The 19338-nt window shown below is 48.0% G+C and overlaps 1 protein-coding gene across 1 annotated transcript; it reads left to right on the top strand.

The window, feature by feature from the left end:
• The first annotated feature begins 15245 nt into the window (after positions 1-15245).
• LOC120681994 (LRR receptor-like serine/threonine-protein kinase RGI1) lies at positions 15246-19264 on the top strand. Its single transcript, XM_039963707.1, has 2 exons — positions 15246-18343; positions 18468-19264. The coding sequence occupies exons 1-2, from the start codon at positions 15373-15375 to the stop codon at positions 18992-18994; spliced, it is 3498 nt and encodes a 1165-aa protein (XP_039819641.1). The 5' UTR covers positions 15246-15372; the 3' UTR covers positions 18995-19264.
• Positions 19265-19338: the final 74 nt, after the last annotated feature.

Below are 19338 nucleotides of genomic sequence, written 5' to 3'. Positions count from 1 at the left end.
CTATTACAAGAGAAGTCCCGCCTTAGCTTGACCAGGTGATGCTTGAGTCCGGGGTAAGCCATGCCACCTTGTCCCGCGTCTACCAGGCTGTCATTGGGCTGGCCCAAGAGGGATGGCCCTTACTCTTTAGGAACCCCTAGGATCTTGGTCCGTCAAGCCCCCAAGCTGTTCATGGTTGATCATCTTAGTCGTATGGAATCTCCAGCGTCTTGGCGAGTAGAATCAAGTGGTCTCTGAGTAGCCCCTGAGCGTGCGGAGTACAAATCTTTAGAGAAGCCATGATGTGCTCTTCAGAGTCTTCGAAAAATTCATTGGTGTGGACCAAACATGGGTACCCAGTGGGTGTTGCCCCCGATCCTAGAGTTGTTTGAAACTCAAACAGGTTTAGGGTCTGTCTTGATCTTCGAATCTTCAAAATGGCATGCATTTGCAAAACGCCCCGAGCCTCATGCTGTTTTGCATAAAGAGCTTGAGGGTCTTTTCGCACTTTTCCCAACTTGAGTAAGTCTTTCTTCGAAAAATTTCAGACACATCCTTTGAGGACATGTATCCAACAGCCCTCAACCCTATAATCGAGTATTGGAACTCAATTATAGGGTCCATGACATCCTCAGAGGTGCAAATATTGCCACCCCATGCTTTGACCAGCTGTCGCCCAATGACAGCTTGGGTCCTTCTTTCCATCATATTTGTCGATGTTAACTGGCTTGAACTTTCAAGGAAACTTTGCTCAGAGTAAGCATTTAGAAAAGCATGGGAAATGATCCACGGCTTCTCCTCATACGGTGTGAGATTGCTCCGAAGCAGGCGAATGGTGGCCCCTATTTCGGTTGGCGCCACGGTGTGAAGATTCAGCATAGTCATCGCCTCGATTAGCAGCCGGGGGACGGCTACCCCAACTCCTATTGAGATGATTGCACAAATCATCTGGAACCAGCTGTCTTTTGCCTCTCCTGTTGTCTTGATCGCGTCCACATCCCCCGCTGGAGCCATGGTGGGAAGGTGCGGCGTAGGAACTTGTTTGATGATCTTTTTGCACCATCACAGCTGTACTCTCTAGCATCACTTGGAGTTGTTCGAATTCAGGCAGGAGGCTGTCCCTACGGTTGCGCATCTCATTGATGACAAACTGAAGGTTAGCACCAAGAGTGGTCTAGACCTTGTGACCTCCTACCATCTCGAACTCTGACTGGGATTCCTTGCTGAACTTGATATGGCGACTTGGCGATCTTCTTGTGCCTTGTGGCATCTTTCCATTCTCACGCGTCTTGATCATGCATTTATGCTTCAAGGCGTTGGCGAGCGTCTCGCCATTGTTGAGCGCGAATGCGCCATTAGGAATGCTGCCTATTCTTCCTCTCCCTTCGAGTTTGTCGCTCTTCGGTTTGCCCAGTTACCGGCACTTTTTCGTCTGAGGTGTCTTCCAATTCTTCATCATTCTCGTCGACTATATCAGTGATAGTGGCGTAGACTTCTCGCCTCGAACTGTAGCCAGAAGTGGAGCCGATCTCACAAGCGCAAAGCTCGGTTGGAGTAACATAACCAAGGGGCTCGCCCTCTTGGTACGGGAGTAAGTCCGTAGTAGCAATGATCTGGGAGGAGTCGAGGGATTCCTCAGTTGGACAGCTGTCTGGCCTATGGACAATCTTACCCTTCGTGGTTGTCGAGAAGACTAAGCCCTCCTGGGTCACTGCTAGGGGCGTCTCTTGCTTGAAGGTGTCCGCCTCTCGTGGGAGAGTGGACGAGATGGCTTGCGTTGCCTTCTTCTTGTAGATTGAAGAGGCGTTCTTGAGCCCGTATGGAAAACAGACTTGATTCTGACCGCGGTTGCGCGATGGCTTAGTAGCCGACTCAGACAACCTCGTCGTGTTGGAGTTAGATCCGGGGCGCATCCGAGTCTTAGCTGGACTAGAGAGCATGAGTTCACTGAGCTGATCGGCGAGTTCCTTCGGCGGATCTTGAGCTGAAGGCGGTGGAGTCGTGAGAGCCTCCATAAGCTGATGACGAAGCTTGCCATCGTCGCCTGTCGTGCAGACCCACAAGCCGGAGATGAATGTCATCTCGGTGCGAAAGTGGAGATGATGATGGGGTCCATCGAGCTTCCGAATGGTTTCTCACCGAAAGCCCCTACCTGGCGCGCCAAGTGTCAGTTTTGGATGACCAGCACCCTATACACGGGGGTACTCGTGGAGAGGATTGATGGGCTTCGGTGTAACCTGAGCTAGATGGTGAACGCATAAACAAAGATGTAGATAGGTTCGGGCCACTGAGAATAGCGCAATAGCTTATGTCTTGTGTGGTGTTTGCCTTGCGTTGGATTGTGGTGTATGATTGTTTGTACAAGGGGGTGTGTCCTGCCCTCCTTTATATAGTCCAAGGGGCAGGAGCACGTTTCTAGTCCTAGTCGACTAAGCTAGGAGAGTCCTACGCTATTACAAGAGAAGTCATGTCTTAGTCCGACCAGATGATGCTGGAGTCTGGGGTAAGCGCGCGCCACCTTGTCCCGCGCCTACCGGACTGTTAGTGGGGCGGCCCAAGAGGGGTGGCCCTTACTCCGTAGGAACCCGTAGGATCTTGGTCCGTCAAAATGCTATGGCCACTTCACCAATACTTGCAGGATGAGAGAAGGTTAAGACAATGTTGGACCATCTCAACACAAGAAACAGAAAGTGGCTAAGAAGAAGAAGTCCCCTAAGAAGAAGTCCCCTAAGAAGAAGAAGACACCACTAAAAAAGAAGCTAAAGAAGGCTGAAAGTGTTCCACCAACAACTATTGTCAGAAGCCTTAAACATTGCTGGGATTCTAGTGTATGTCATGTGGGGTACCCTTTCATGTGAACTTGTGATGTGACCTTGGAATGTCTTTTGGTGTGTGAAGATCTGAACTTGTGATGTAATATCTCTATGATCTAACATCGTCTGAACTTGTGATGTCGATCTACATCTGAACTTGTGATGTAATATCTCTATCTACACATCTGAACTTGTGATGTTGAGATCTATCTGTCAATTTGTGAGCTTCCTATCTATCTGTCAACTTGTGAACCATATACAACTCCAGAAGTATGTTTTCAACATGATTACTATCAAAATTCATGGAAATTAACTAATCACAACAAAATTCATAAAAATTTGACAGGATTCTTCCCCTTCTTCAGTTCACTACATAGAAGTCATGCAAAAGGTAACACTACATCTTCCCAAATTTCACTTGCAAATAATTGTCATAACCATGCCAAGCACTACGCCTACAACTAGAGCTATTACAACAGCATTACTGTCAAAAGCCTTCTTCCCCTTCTTCACCTTTGATTTCTCCATCTTCAGTTCCTAAATCTGCACTAGAGCCATGTCAATCTGTTGCATGAGCTGATCAATCTCTTGCTTCATCTCACCAATCTGCTGCTTAAGGTCCCTTTCCCTCGGATTCAACTTCTTGTTGCCTACATCATTGTCATACTGCTCCACAGACCTGATGTATCCACAAGTAGTTGGGTCTTCCTACGGCAAGCAGAACACCAGACACAGTTTGAGGGAAACAAGCACAAATCCAGCAAATTTGACCAAACAAACTGACCTTACTGACCTTAAAGTTTTTGGGTCACTTGATGAAAACCTGGTTGTACGTCTCCCGTTGCCTGCTTCGAATCCTAATCAAAGGACCGCAGCAGCCAGGGCACTCACCAAGGGGCACCTGGGTTAGAGGGATATTTCGACAGCAAAGTGATAAACTTCTTAAGATTCTCTTCCCCTTCTATTATTCCTTCCTCCTGCTCAAGCCGGAAAATTCTAGTTTTCCATCTCTTGCCATTTGTACCAGTTGAAAGTACTTGGTATTATTATCCCCTTGTAACAACTTTGTGGTTTTGGCCCTTTGGAACCATTTGATTTCTTCCTCTCTAAGGAGTTGCGTCAGTCTATCCTTTATGCTTTGCTTTAAATCGATTTCTTGCTGACTTAGCAGCATTGTTTCAGCCTTTATATATAACTCAGAAGCCTTCCTAAGAAGTTCCTATTTTTCCTTTTTATATGCACCTTTCATATTTTTTGCCCATCCCCTTAGAAATTGTCTTAACCTTCTAATCTTATTCTGCCAAACTTGCATTGGTGTAATGGAGCGTACCTGTATATTGGTGTCTTTATATGGTACCTTTAACATTTAATACAGGTATGTTTTGATAAAAAAAATTACGGCACGACAAGATCCCGGACCTCACCAAGCTCCCCGATCCACAGCTCTTCATTCGCCAATTCACGGTGCTAATATGATATGTTAGAAAAAAATATTTGCATGAATATTTCATCATTATTTTCATGTAATTTTGTATCTCTAGGGATAAAAAGTTAATTTAGCCGCACATGCTCCTACCAATTACAATAGTCATGAATACTACTTACTTCCTTTTTTACACAAGTTATGGTGACCAATGTAACCACACCAATTTCTACTCAAAACTCAACTAGTGGCCGGAGAAGGAAAAAGGGGGATAAATTTTATTGGGGTCAGATTGAACCAATTTATATAGTCTAGAAGGAGTCGAATCGATCTTATTCATTGGGTTAAGTGAACAAAGTGAGTTGTTTGAGATAGTAACATAGACTTTTTCCTTAATAAAACAATGAGTTCATTTATATGCTATTTAACTAATTACATGCCTAATGTCAATACCAATTTGGTTTGAGAATTTGTTGAACCAAACATTTTTCAATCTTTGAATGCATATAAAAGATCCAAATTTATGAAGTCTAGACAAAATAAATTCATTACATGGATAAAAAGATAGAAAAAGGGAAAGGAAAACAGGAAGACATCTTACTTTGTTGTCGTGAGGTGAGATGCTCCTTTGAGGTGGGCCGTTATGGGCCGTTGCGCTTTTGCTAGTGGGCTGTCGGAATTTGGGTAGTAAATTTTTTAAGCCTCCAAAGTCTCTCATTCCCGTAAACTCTTTTTTTTTTTTGAAGAGAACAAGGGCCTTTCGGAGGGCTCTTCAAAACAGATTCATGTGAAGTCAAAAGAAGCAGCTTGATCCAGCTTCTAGTTCATTTTTACCCTGATTTACAAAATGACTTCACATTACAATGTCCTGATTTGCGCAAAACAGATGAAGCCGAAGCCAAACGGGTTTTCTCTTTAAAAATGCGTCTCTTGCGGTGGCCCCACTTGCCTGTGATACCACTTGCCTGTGATAAAATGATCCAGCTTGCACAGTCGGATCGTTTCACGGTAATTCCTTCTCGCATGTGCCTGCCTACAGGGCCTAGTTACTTGTAATCTTGTGCTGTACCTGTTGAAAAAGGCAGTGCAAATGGAATCTAGTAACATGCATGTGGTGCCCTCAGTAACCTAGGGATGTGGGTAATTTATTTGGAGGTCTAAGTTTTCATAGCAGAAGAGGGTGTGAGATGGGTAGTGTGGTGTGATTAGGTGCAAGCTGCTGAGATGCTTTTTAGGGTTTTGTTTTTTTTTTCAAATACGATACTCCTCCAAGAGAGTAGACTGGCAGGTTTTGGAATAGGTTTTGAAATTTACAAAATCACCATAGACGTGGCTGTTGATGACATGTCATCTGCTGTAGTAGCACTAATCACATATACTCCCTCCGTTCGGAAATGATCTACATATTTTGACTAGAGAAAGTCATTCGAAGTAAAGTTTGACTTATTAATCACTCTTAGAATATAATGTCAATTACGAATAACTCAATGTCATCTCAAAACCTCTTTGAATACATATGTATTGACATAAATTTTATAAACTAATTATACATATAATTTAACTAATTATTAGTCAAAGTTTATAAAATTTGACTTTCTCTAGTCAAAATATGTAGATCATTTCCGAACGGAGGGAGTATATGCTAAGCATAGAACTCAAACCCGTGTAGGTTGGTTCCACCAGAAATGTTCAGAGAGTTTATGGTCACTGTCATATGGTCTACGCTAAAAATTTCTTGTTTTTAGTGAGTTATTCCCATGTACTATTACTGTATTGCTGTAAGTTGGTTATTGCTTTTGATTTTTGGTACTCTAAGAAAGAAGTTGTCTTGAATGTTTGATTTGGTGGATTATAAAAGAACTTGAACTATACCTTGGGCTTCTTGAGACCAAAGAGAAAAATTGGTGTTCAGTTGTCACCATAATACCTTATGAAGGTTGAAAATATTATCATCAATATTTTGTCTCAAGTTTTCTGAATGAAAAACGGCCAACTTTTATGTGAAGTGCCATCGTTCAATAATAGTTGTAACGAACAGCTCCAAGTAGAATAATAGAGCTTATGTTGAATACTTTGAAATAGTACAGTTCATGCTCTAAAATATATCTGAATTGTTTAACCATCTCTTGCTGTAATTTACTAGGATAACACTCTACTTGGATCCAGAAAAGAAAATGGGCATTGCATTGGGATCTAGAATCTCTTGTTTTTGCGAGTAAACATGTTGCTCCAGCTTTGTGTCTGCAGGCTGCAGAGCAAGTATGCAGTAATTTAGTGGCATTTGGTAAGAAGAATTTTTACAGCTTGCTCCGCATGTACTTTTTCCAGGATCCACAAGCACAGCATGATTCACTTCTTGAAGTTTTAACACGGATACGGACACTACTGGAATCGAGTAGTTTGCCGTGTGCCTGGGGCACACGGCAAAACCCATATTGCACACGGCAACGCGCACACGGCATACATGTGTCGGTAAAGTGCTCATGGCACACGGCGAAGCTTCCGACACACGGCAAAATAAATGAACAGTAAATAAAAAAATTGGGCCCGGCCACACCCCCGCCGCCGCTCGCACCCCTGCCGCTGCTGCCCTGCCGGCCGCCGCACGCTGCTGCCACCAACAGACCGCCACCACTAGAAGCCGCCGCCGTAGGAGCCATATCCCCCTCCACCGTCGACGTCAAGCACCGGAGGAAGAGTTCGTCGCCGTCGCCATCGCCGTCCCCCAGTGCGCCCTCCCGGCGGGGAAGAAGGGAAGGGCCGGCACGTGGTGGCTCCAGCGGCGGCGGGCCGGATCCGGCCTCCAGCCGGGGAAGGAGGGTCCGGGCCCATAGATTCGGCGACGGGAGAGGAGAGGAAAGGGGCCGCGCGGCGGAGGAGGAGCAGGGGCCGCAGATCCGGTGGCCGGAGAGGAGAGGGAGAGGGCCGCACGCCAGAGGAGGAGCAGGGACCGCCGCACCATGAGAGGGCCGCACCGGGAGGGGGCTGCCGGACCTTGCGCCGTCCGCCGCCGCTGTCGGAGCTCGCGTTGTCCGCCGTCGCTGCCGGAGCTCTCGCCGCGCAGTCCGCCGCCGCTGCCGAAGCTCGAGCCGAAGCTCGCGCCGCGCCTGGAGCTTGCTGCCGGTAGGGGGCACTCCCAGTATGCCGCCACCGCTCCTCGCCCCGCCGCTGCTCCTCACTACCGGCCTAGCAGGAGAGGGGAGGCGAGGGGAGGAGAGGAAAGTAGGGGAGGGGAGGCGACCAGGCAGGAGTGGAGACCAGGAGGGGCGGTGGGGGATCTGAGGGAGGAGAGGTAGGGAGGTGGTGCCGGTTAAGTGTGTGGGTGGGTGGGTTGGTGGGGTGGGGTGGAGGGTTGTTTGCCGTGTGCCCCAGATCTGGGCACACGACAAACAGTTTACCGTGTGTTTTTTGTTCGACACACGGCAAACGTTCCGTTTGCCGTGTGCTAAAAAATTTGCACATGGCAAAAGTTTGGACACACGGCAAACTGGCCGTTTCCCGTAGTGGGATACGGGTATCGGATACGATACGTATCAGATACGCGGATACGCACTTTCTCAAAAAATACCGATACGGGGATATATCTAGAATAATTAATAATTATATATAAATATCACGTAATCAGATATTTATCCTTATCTAATTCCGAGGTTCAGAGAGAAACTGCTGCTAAAAAAATAGTTAATCAGACACACTGGAACCACGCATCTCCATCCTTATCTCTTCTGTTCCAACCTTATCCCTTCCTCCCCCTCCGCCAGCCAGCTCCCCACCCAGCTCCCGCCGCCGCCTTCGGCTTGCGCGTCGCGCCCCGCCCACATGTCGCACCACACCTCTAGCCCACACGTAGCACCCCGCCTCCACCGCAGCCCAGCTCTCCGTTTGAACCTCGTCACCGACGTGGCCGCCCAGCTGCCCGCCTCCGGCTCGTGTGCCGTTGTCCTGCTTCCGCTCGCTCCCTTCCTCCCCGCTGTCTGCTCGAGCGAGAGATGGCGAAATCGAGGGGGCCAATAGCAGAATCGAGCGGGCGACAGCATGCGCAGGCCCCGCCGACCGCTGGCCGTCGTCTTGCCCTGGACCCCCGCACGGGCCCAATCGCCGCGGGGGCGGCGCGAGAGGGAAGGGCATGAGGGAGAGACCTCTGCCTCCGGTCACGGCTCCTCCTCTGCTCCACATCCCCTCCGCATCAACGGCCGCCACTCCTCCTCTGCCTCCTGTCGGCAGCAGCAGCCGCCACCGCTCCTCTGCCTCCCCTTAGCACTCCGCAGAAGCGGCCGCCGCTCCTACTCTGCAGCGGGGTGGAGTATTGGGCCGTCTTATGGTTTAGCCACGTATCGGATACACGTATCCATACTAATATGTATCCAAAATTTTAGGATACGGCCTGGAACCTATCCAAGATGTATCTAGGGCGTATTCATATCCGATACGTACCGAATACGGATACACCACCCTCTTGGCGTATCCGTGCAACAGAGCCCAGAACCGATCATGATTCTCTGCTGCACGGCTTATTAGATCAGTTCTTGGGGTTGAGGTGTACAGTAACCATATAGATCAGAACAAAAATGTCAGCATTTCAGAAACATGTTGCATTGGTAAATTGTAAAACATTTCAAAATTTCTAGTATTTTGCATAGATGGTTTAATCATCTTACTCTCACTTTTTTTCATGAAATGGCTTCGTTGAGGTAAAGGTAATAAGCATGATAAGTGTTCATGTATGACACTGACATAACTGCTCTTCAACCTATACCCCCCCCCCTCCAAAATTAAAGAGTTGTATGTGTGGGTGGGATTATTCCTGAAGAAATTTAATGTTTTAGAATACTTGTTAGACCAAAGAAAATTGAGTTTCATCATTAAACATTATATGGTTGTAGCATCTCTCCCAAATATTTCTAATACACTTTTTCACCTGGTTGTAATTTATAAAAAGTCCGTTTCCGTATTGACAATTGTTTAAAAAGTTGTCATATTAGAAGCTATGGGAAATACGAATGTAATTAGTTAATATATAAAGTTTGGCCTTTTTTAATCCTACTACGTGTGTGGGGGGGGGGTGGGGTGGGGGTGGGGGCGAGGGGGATCAAACTGAATGCTTACTGTTACTATTAAATCCTTGATGTGAAGTCTTTGTAACCAATGATAATGTCTTAAATGCACACGAGTGGCAATGATCACTTGTCACTATCCCATGATACCAATTGGCCGTCAAATGGGTCCCCTGTGCCAAACTTTCCAGTGTGACCCGGTTCTTTAAACCCCCCAAAACCAGGAACTAGCAGCATGACCTAACCAATTCAGTGACATCCAACAGCTAAAGAAAAAACAGACAACTCAACTTTAGACCAAAACCTATATGCGCAACCAAAAGTTGATTGGTGATATTTGACTAAAACTTTGGATCGTAGGCAAGCTCGTGATTTAACATTGTGGCACACAATTGTTAGGAGTTTTCGTTAGTTCAACTTTCACCCGTAATAATATGAAGAATATAGGATTAGTATCTCATGGAGAGGTGGGAACATATGTAAGCCTATTTGACATTGCAATCTTGTTATGGCCATATTTGTTTCAGCTTGTAGATTGTAAGAAGCAGCTTGCATATAGTAACATTGTACAAGCTGTGTGGATCAGTTTATTCGATTGTAACAGTTTATATATGGATTGTTACAATCTGAGCGAGAAGTTGCTTGCTAGCGCTTATTTCAGCATGCGATTCTAAAAGCTACAATCCACAATTCCACACTGAGAGGGCTTATGTTTTAGAATGCTTTTAGATATCTCATTTATTTTTTAAATTTAGTTACAGGAAAAGATATTATTGTCTTCCATCCATGAATGTATCAGATGAATAGAAAATGTGGAAGGGGTAAAAATAGGATAATATAATAACTTTAATTTCAGCTCCATTTGTTACTACCTTAGAGGGTTTCACAACTGTTTTTACGTGATAACACGCACAAGAAACATAAACCACACAAACTGTGTCTCGAAAAAAAAGAGCATGTAAAGAAAAGAAAGCATAAATAAATATCAAAAAAAATTGATACCATCATTTTCAACTATATTAATCCTACAATGATCTTCCCCATAAATCGCAACTAACCACATTTTTTTTCATATCTACAACCTATCGGGTATACTGTATTAACAACTACGCATGCTTGCACAAGATTGGAGTGCTATGCCCTTTTGCTGACTTCATGAATGCAGGAAAATAAACCCTTGTTGTGCATGACCCTTTTGTGGCACTAGTATATGACTATATGTATCATGAAGACAGTGAACTAGTGAAGGATGAACCCCACAACAAGTCATCCTAATCCAAGGCACTTATGCCTCCCAGTTCCTTCTGCTTTACCTCAAAAGAAACCCCACAACCCCATTCAAATTAGAGAGATTCTTTTCCTGGGGCACAATTGACTAGTTACCTGCAGCCTAACATGGCTCCAATTTAAATAGGTAGCCACAGGCCGGAGCCCGAGGCAGAGCCTACCATTGAGCCATCTGGTTAAGCTGAGATTGTCAATATTCTAATATTAGATTAGACAGAAGGTTAGGCTGTAGTGTAAACACTGTTAATGTAGTACTAGGACTGTAGGAGTAGAAGTACATGTTTAGGATTAAGGCATCATAGGGCTAACGTGGTAAATTAAAGTTGTTAAAGTGTTAACCACCCCTCAGAACGAAGTCACACCCCCAAACTACCTTCATGCTGAACGTTACCATTTGATTCTAACTTTTTGACAGCTCAAGTTTAAGTTGCACAAAACTCCCTGACATTGTCATTATTTATTTGCAAGTACACGCGAGTGTTGTGGCTAAACCTAGTAGTGCAAAACAAACGATGTCAATTTTTTGTTGAGATTGTTGACAGTCCTTCACGGTTGATTCTATTGTATTAATACAGATCTTCACATCAATTTGCCAATAGGAGCAATATTTGAAATGCCAATCCTTAAAACATGATATACTAAAACACTTAAATATTTAAATAAAATGGATCATGATAAATTGTTTCACTACATGGAGTATTTCTCATGATTCAAAAGACACGAAATGAGTATTGTCTATTCCTTAGGTTTGCTGGACTGACCCAAATTGCCAACTCCTTGTTTAAGAATATAACTTGACAGATATTGACCTCATTTAACACTTTAATTTATATTATCTCTCACTCATGGTTTAGTGTTGCATGATCTTAATATATAAAAATATGCATCTAGAGGGGCTAAAATGCGAATGCAAGAGTAAAAAGGACCGGCAACTTATCTAATCAACTCACATATATGCATCTAGAATAGTCTTTGTCTTGGTTTGTGTTTGATTAGCTAGCTAACCCCTTGTTATTTGCAATGGAGGCTGTTATTGTGGCGGTCATCTAATTTGTACACCTTGCAAAATTTGATATAAACTAGTTCAAATAAGTCACAAATTCAAAGTGAAAAAATTAGCACTAGCTGTGCAGTGTGGCATCATATACGTGCGTGGAGGTGATGACAACTTGAGAAGGCAGCACATACGGCTCCCTCCGTCCCATAAAGAGTGCAATTTTGAATTTGAAAAAATTCCACAAAGAGAGCAATTCTAGAAATCAGATCTTAACTAGCTACCTAATTAAAGGGTCAGATTTGATTTGCATTCTAAAACAAACTTTATATGGCAAACAAATGAGGGCATGAGAGTCTTTTCATATCAACACTAATCTATCTAAAAATATAGAATTATACTCTTCATGAGACGGAAGGAGCATGCATCTGCAAGACTATCACCACCTACTATGATGGCGGTAAAACCCAGAGAGAGATGACGCTATAAGAAGTAAGTTGATAACTAATAAATAGTTACCAGTAGTAACTAATTAACCTTGTTTATAGTCTCTGCGCGCTCGCGTGACGTACGCGTGATCCAATGAATAACCCATGCCGGCATCTTCACATCTCTATGCTAACAATGCACTAGTTCAGAGAGGGACAAGCTTGCAGTGCCGTATGCTGTTTAATATCTATCAGTGGTTAGGTCAGTCTTAATGGAAGTGTCATAGGAGTGTCATGAGCATTAAATTTGCTAATATTACATAGTCATTATGAAGAGAAAAGATATGGAGTGTTATGAAATATGAGAGAAGTGTCATCACTATAATACTCTGTCATAGAATGTCAGAGGAGTATCATCACTATAATACTCCTCCGGCTCGATTATCTAGTTGATGGTCTTGGTAACTGTGCCGATGATACTGAGACTGACCTTAGTTTGAGGAACAAACGATATCTATACATACTCCCTCCATTCTGAAATATAAGACATTTTGCTTTTTTTCAAATCAAAGTACTTTAAATTTAACCAAATTTATAGTGAAGAATATTAATATCTAACACATCAAATAAGTAAATTATAAAAATATATGTCATAATGGATCTAATTATTATCGTTTGACATTCAAAGTAATATTACTCTTTTCTATAAACTTAGTCAAACTTAGAACAATTTGATTTAGGACAAACCAAAATGTCTTACATTTCAAGATAGAGGGAGTACATTTAGAATTAACAGATTTATCAAATTGCTCATGCAACTTCAGATACCTAACTTTAGGCTGTGTTTATATCCAAAAAATTTACCCCAAAACCCGTCACATCGAATATTTAGACACATGCATGGAGTACTAAATAAATTTTGTTTACAAAACTTTTTGCATAGATGAGTTGAAAATCGCGAGACGAATCTAATAAGCCTACTTAATTCATGATTTGCAACAGTGATGTAACTATCCGCTAATCATAGATTAATTAGGCTCGTTAGATTCATCTCGCAATTTACAACTCATCTGTGCAAAAAAATTTATAAATAGATTTTATTTAATACTCCGAAATAGCAAGATTCCCTTTCAAATTTTTTTTTGTCAAAACATCTAAACACAGCCTTACATTCAGAATTAACTGTATCAACTAACCTGGCATTCTACACAGGATTTTGTGCCAACTTCACTTTCGCTCAGCCAAGATTGATAGCGAAAATATGGAGTAAAGTAGATATTTAAGGATTTGAACAAGAAAATCTTTGAGGTCAATTGTAGCTCTCTATAATCATCACATTTTATTGGTAGAATAAAAAATCCCAGTATTGACTCTAAGACCAGTCTTAGTGGGGGGTTTCATGGGAGTATTTCCAAGGGTGACACATCATCATCACAGTCTTGATTTGCGGGATGAAACACCATCTCTCAATGCACAGTTTCATATGCTAGCCTTAACATTTAATTGTTGTATGGTGTTTGTGATCACTTGTGCCATACAAACTATGTAGCCAAATCTAAACTTGTTGCCATTTGAATGGCTGCATGCTTCTCATCAGTTGCTGCACCATTTGGTCCATATTTTTTTTTGTTTTCTTTTGCTTACTAGAACATGATCATAGTAGAAATAAAAATAAATAGTCAAAGGTCTTTTAAGTTGCATTCATACTAGAAATTTTAGAGAGATGACAAATACACCCTGCAGATACACGCTTTGACACACACATACATCAAGCTTTCACACACGGATATCAGTACTCACACTTGAACGGAATTCAAACATTCAGACTTGAATTCAAGTAGAAAAATCTTAGTATTGTTCTACGAGTTTTGGAATTTAGGCACTACAATTCTAACCGAAACATCTCAGTATAGTTCTCAGGAAGCAGGAAGCATTTTTTTTAAGGGAAAATTCGATTCATGCCACCACAACTCCGTGAAATTGGGTTTCACGTTGAAAATCATGCCACTCAATGGCATGGATTTCAACATGAAATCCAACTTCGTGAAATTGTAGTGGCATGGATCAAACTGACCCTTTTTTTAAAGCAAGCCAATATTGTTTAGAGGCAGCAACTAACAAAAACTTTCACCCTGGACATAATAGGTCCTTCCTCCAGTGAGACAACAGCAAGTCAACAAGCAAAACTGAAACATCTCAATAGTTGCTTTGTCCCTCTGTACTTCACAGAGTGGCTGGAATTCATCTACTTGGTCACCCTGCGAAACGAATAGCTCACAAAGTCAACTCCAGTTATACAGGGATTGCAAGGCAGGAATTCTAAAATTCAAGATGAGTGAACAAACAAAGCTTGTGACACAATCTATGCAAGGCTAATTTGAATTTCAGATCTCATTCCCAGGGTAGTGTTCTAGAGCTCTTTTTTTCTTGGGACAGGGCATATTTTTGCAATGTTAAGAAATAACAATTATATTCTTCACTGCCTGTGCTCATTCCCTCCCCTGATAAGTGGAATTAAATTGCTCGACTATGCTGTATGACCCAATAACAAGCACGAATTTACAAGGGAATATGGGAAACAAAATCCGTCACCGTTAACAAACGAAATCGCTCACCAGCGCATCCCCGCCGTCCAGCACGCAACACAGGTAGCATATGACACTAGGGTATATAGTGCAGGCACATGGATGGTGATATAGTCTGAGGATTGATAGTCACTGGGGTGTTAGTTATCCAAAACTCTTGTTAGGCTGTGTGCTTTTGGGCCGAGGCTGGGAATATTTCAAGAAGTTGTATCTCCTCAATGTAATGATTTGAAATTAATAAAATTTCTCTTTCCCAAAAAAAAAGCATATGACAGGGTGCGTACGTGTAGCATTGCAGATATAGAAAACACCCAAAGCAAAAGAGGCCAGCCATTGCTAATCCCTCCTCTCCCCTAATTTGTCAGAGCCTCACTAATTTCTTTCCCGCCCTCCAATGCAAATGCTTTCTCTCTCCACCACCAGGAGAGAGAAGCTAGCGAAAGAACAAGGGCATTGAGGGTTTTGAGGAGCCCGATGCCTTGATGCAAGAACCCATATTCATCGTCCACTCTTCCTGCATTAACCGAGCAGGCAAGCCGTCTCAAAAAAAAAAAAACCGAGCAGGCAAGCGGCAGGACACAAGCAAACACCTTTGAGGGTTTTGAGGAAGAGAGAGAAGCAAGAGCGAGAGTGTGTGAGAGTGCCCTCCTTCCTCCACACACACACAGCACCACACACACACAGCAGCAGCATTGAATTGAATCCATTCCATCTCCATTGAGATCATCGCCACTCCCGGGGCAGCAAGCAAGCCTTTGCTGCTTGGTGCCTTGTGCACTGCCCGAGCCCCAAACACCGCGCAGTTTTTCATGCGGCTGCCGTTGCCATTGCCGTCGCCAAGCCCCATGAGCCGCCGCCACCTCCTCCTCCCCCTTCCCCTCCTCTTAATCTACCTCCTCCTCGCCGCCTCTTCCCCCTCTGCTGCTGCCGCGGGCTCGTCAGAGGTCGCCTTCCTGACGTCCTGGCTCAACACCACGGCGGCGCGGCCGCCCGACTGGTCGCTGGCCGCGGCTTCCCCGTGCAACTGGTCCCACATCTCCTGCGACGGCGCCGGCGCCGGCGTCACGTCCGTGTCCTTCCAGTCCGTGCACCTCGCGGTCACGGTCCCGGCGGGCCTCTGCGCCGCGCTTCCCGGGCTCGTGTCGTTCGTGGTCTCCGATGCCAACCTGACCGGCGGCGTCCCCGACGACCTGTGGCGGTGCCGCCGCCTCGCCGTGCTTGACATCAGCGGGAACGCGCTCACCGGCCCCATCCCGCCGTCGCTCGGCAACGCCTCAGCGATGGAGACGCTGGCGCTCAACTCCAACCAGCTGTCCGGCCCCATCCCTCCGGAGCTCGCCGGCCTCGCGCCGACGCTCAGGAACCTCCACCTGTTCGACAACCGCCTCTCCGGCGAGCTCCCTCCGGCGCTCGGCGAGCTGCGGCTGCTGGAGTCGCTGCGCGCCGGCGGCAACCACGACCTGGCGGGGCCGATCCCGGACTCCCTGTCCCAGCTCTCCAACCTCGTCGTGCTCGGCCTCGCCGACACCAAGATCTCCGGCCCGCTCCCGGCGTCGCTCGGCCGGCTCCAGAGCCTCGAGACGCTCTCCATCTACACCACGGCGCTCTCCGGCGCCATCCCGCCGGAGCTCGGCAACTGCTCCAACCTCACCAACATCTACCTCTACGAGAACTCGCTCTCCGGCCCGCTGCCGCCGTCGCTCGGCGCCCTGGCGCGGCTGCAGAAGCTGCTGCTCTGGCAGAACGCGCTCACCGGCCCCATCCCGGAGTCCCTCGGCAACCTCACCTCACTCGTCTCGCTCGACCTCTCCATCAACTCCATCTCCGGCACCATCCCGGCGTCGCTCGGCCGGCTGCCGGCGCTGCAGGATCTCATGCTCAGCGACAACAACATCACCGGCACCATCCCGCCATCGCTCGCCAACGCCACGTCGCTGGTGCAGCTGCAGGTAGACACCAACGAGATCTCCGGCCTCATCCCGCCGGAGTTCGGCCGCCTCTCCGGCCTGCAGGTGCTCTTCGCGTGGCAGAACCAGCTCGAGGGCGCCATCCCGGCGACGCTCGCGTCCCTCGCCAACCTCCAGGCGCTCGACCTCTCGCACAACCACCTCACCGGCGTCATCCCGCCGGGGCTCTTCCTGCTCCGTAACCTCACCAAGCTGCTGCTCCTCTCCAACGACCTCTCCGGGCCGCTGCCGCCGGAGATCGGCAAGGCAGCCAGTCTCGTGCGGCTGCGGCTCGGAGGCAACCGCATCGCGGGGTCGATACCGGCCTCCGTGTCGGGCATGAAGAGCATCACCTTCCTCGACCTCGGCAGCAACCGGCTCGCCGGGCCGGTGCCGGCCGAGCTCGGCAGCTGCTCGCAGCTCCAGATGCTTGACCTCAGCAACAACTCGCTCTCCGGGCCGCTGCCGGAGTCGCTCGCCGCCGTGCACGGCCTGCAAGAGCTCGACGTCTCGCACAACCGGCTCACCGGCGCCGTGCCCGACGCGTTCGGGAACCTGGAGGCGCTGAGTAGGCTGGTGCTCTGCGGCAACTCGCTGTCCGGGCCGATACCGGCGGTGCTCGGGCGGTGCCGCAGCCTCGAGCGCCTGGACCTGAGCGACAACGACCTCACCGGAAGCATCCCCGACGAGCTCTGCGACATCGACGGGCTCGACATCGCTCTGAACCTGAGCCGGAACGGCCTCACGGGGCCGATCCCGGCCAAGATATCGGCGCTGAGCAAGCTCTCGGTGCTGGACCTGTCGTACAACGCGCTCGACGGCAGCCTCGCGCCGCTCGCCGGGCTGGACAACCTCGTCACGCTCAACGTGTCCAGCAACAACTTCTCCGGGTACCTCCCCGACACGAAGCTCTTCCGGCAGCTCTCGGCGTCCAGCCTTGCCGGCAATGCCGGGCTCTGCACTAAAGGCGGGGACGTCTGCTTCGTGAGCATCGACGCCAACGGGCACCCGGTGATGAACACCGCCGAGGAGGCGCAGCGCGTGCACCGCCTGAAGCTGGCCATCGCGCTGCTGGTGACCGCGACGGTGGCGATGGTGCTCGGCATGATCGGCATACTGCGAGCGCAGCGGATGGGCGGCTTCGGCGGCGGCGGGAAGAGCGGCGGCGGCGGCGGGAGCGACTCGGAGAGCGGCGGCGAGCTGTCGTGGCCGTGGCAGTTCACGCCGTTCCAGAAGCTGAGCTTCTCGGTTGACCAGGTGGTGAGGAACCTGGTGGACGGCAACGTCATCGGCAAGGGCTGCTCCGGCGTGGTGTACCGCGTGAGCCTCGACACCGGCGAGGTGATCGCCGTGAAGAAGCTGTGGCCGGCCAGCAGCGGCAGCAGCCACTCGGCGGCGTGCAAGGACGACGGCGGCGGCCGCGTCCGGGACTCGTTCTCGGCGGAGGTGCGCACGCTGGGTACCATCCGGCACAAGAACATCGTCCGCTTCCTGGGGTGCTGCTGGAACAAGACCACCCGGCTGCTCATGTACGACTACATGGCCAACGGCAGCCTCGGCGCGGTGCTCCACGAGCGACGCGGCGGCGGCGGCGCGCAGCTGGAGTGGGACGTCCGGTACCGGATTGTGCTCGGCGCCGCGCAGGGGCTCGCGTACCTGCACCACGACTGCGTGCCGCCGATCGTGCACCGGGACATCAAGGCCAACAACATCCTCATCGGCCTCGACTTCGAGGCCTACATCGCCGACTTCGGCCTCGCCAAGCTCGTCGAGGACGGCGACTTTGGCCGCTCCTCCAACACCGTCGCCGGCTCCTACGGCTACATCGCCCCTGGTACGAACTTGAATTGTACTAAGCTTTAATTCTGCTGAAAATTATTGTTGCAATTAATTGAGATCACGAACATTTGTTTCTGAATTCTGATGAACAACGAACAATGGGATCCATGGTCGTGCAGAGTACGGGTACATGATGAAAATCACGGAGAAGAGCGACGTGTACAGCTACGGCGTGGTGGTGCTGGAGGTGCTGACGGGGAAGCAGCCGATCGACCCCACGATTCCGGACGGCCTGCACGTGGTGGACTGGGTGCGGCGGCGCAGCAGGGACCGTGCCGCCGTGCTGGACCCGGTGCTGCAGGGCCGGTCGGCCGCCGAGGTGGAGGAGATGCTGCAGGTGATGGGCGTGGCGCTGCTGTGCGTGAGCCCGGCTCCCGACGACCGGCCGACGATGAAGGACGTGGCGGCGATGCTCAAGGAGATCCGGCTGGAGCGCGAGGACGTGGCCAACGTCGACGTCCTCCTCAAGGGCGGCTCGTCGCCTCCGCCCCATCATGCCGCCGCGGCAACAGCGGCGGCGGCCAAGTTGGCGTCGTCGTCCACGTCGAGCACGCTGCCGTACCGGCCGGGCCCGAGCAACAGCAACAGCAGCAGCTTCTCCGCCATCTACTCCTCGTCCCACAAGGCCATGTCACCCTTTGGCTGAAGCTGAACCAGCAAAGAAGCTGCAGGGTCGCAAACTAAACATGCAGGGAGGTGATGTGATGCAACACCAAGCTGTTACCAGCAGCAAGTTAGTGATGGTGGTGAGCTGTGTAAATGAGAGGATAATAGGTTGTTTGCATTTGTTTCTGTTTTTGGAGGACTTAGGATTAGACCTTGGAGCAAAGGCTTTAATGCCTTTCTTTCATGAGTGCTGAGTGTATGTTTGTTCGAATAAAGATGAAAATTTGCATGCTCATGCAGATGTGCAAGATTTAGAAGCGTTTGCAATGCTTAAAGCCTTAAAGCTTGTTTCGATGTAAAATGGCCGAGTTCTGACTGCATTGC

Source organism: Panicum virgatum, chromosome 7N (assembly GCF_016808335.1).
Source record: "Panicum virgatum strain AP13 chromosome 7N, P.virgatum_v5, whole genome shotgun sequence".
NCBI lineage: Eukaryota > Viridiplantae > Streptophyta > Magnoliopsida > Poales > Poaceae > Panicum > Panicum virgatum.
The sequence above is the reverse complement of the archived record's forward strand: the minus strand, read 5'-3'. Positions and strand labels throughout refer to the sequence as shown.

Excerpts from the sequence above, each read along its gene's own strand:
- LOC120681994 (XM_039963707.1), top strand. The coding sequence starts at position 15,373 with ATGCGGCTGCCGTTGCCATTGCCGTCGCCAAGCCCCATGAGCCGCCGC. Across the intron at positions 18,344-18,467 it reads CTACGGCTACATCGCCCCTG|AGTACGGGTACATGATGAAA; the intron begins GTACGAACTTGA and ends ATGGTCGTGCAG.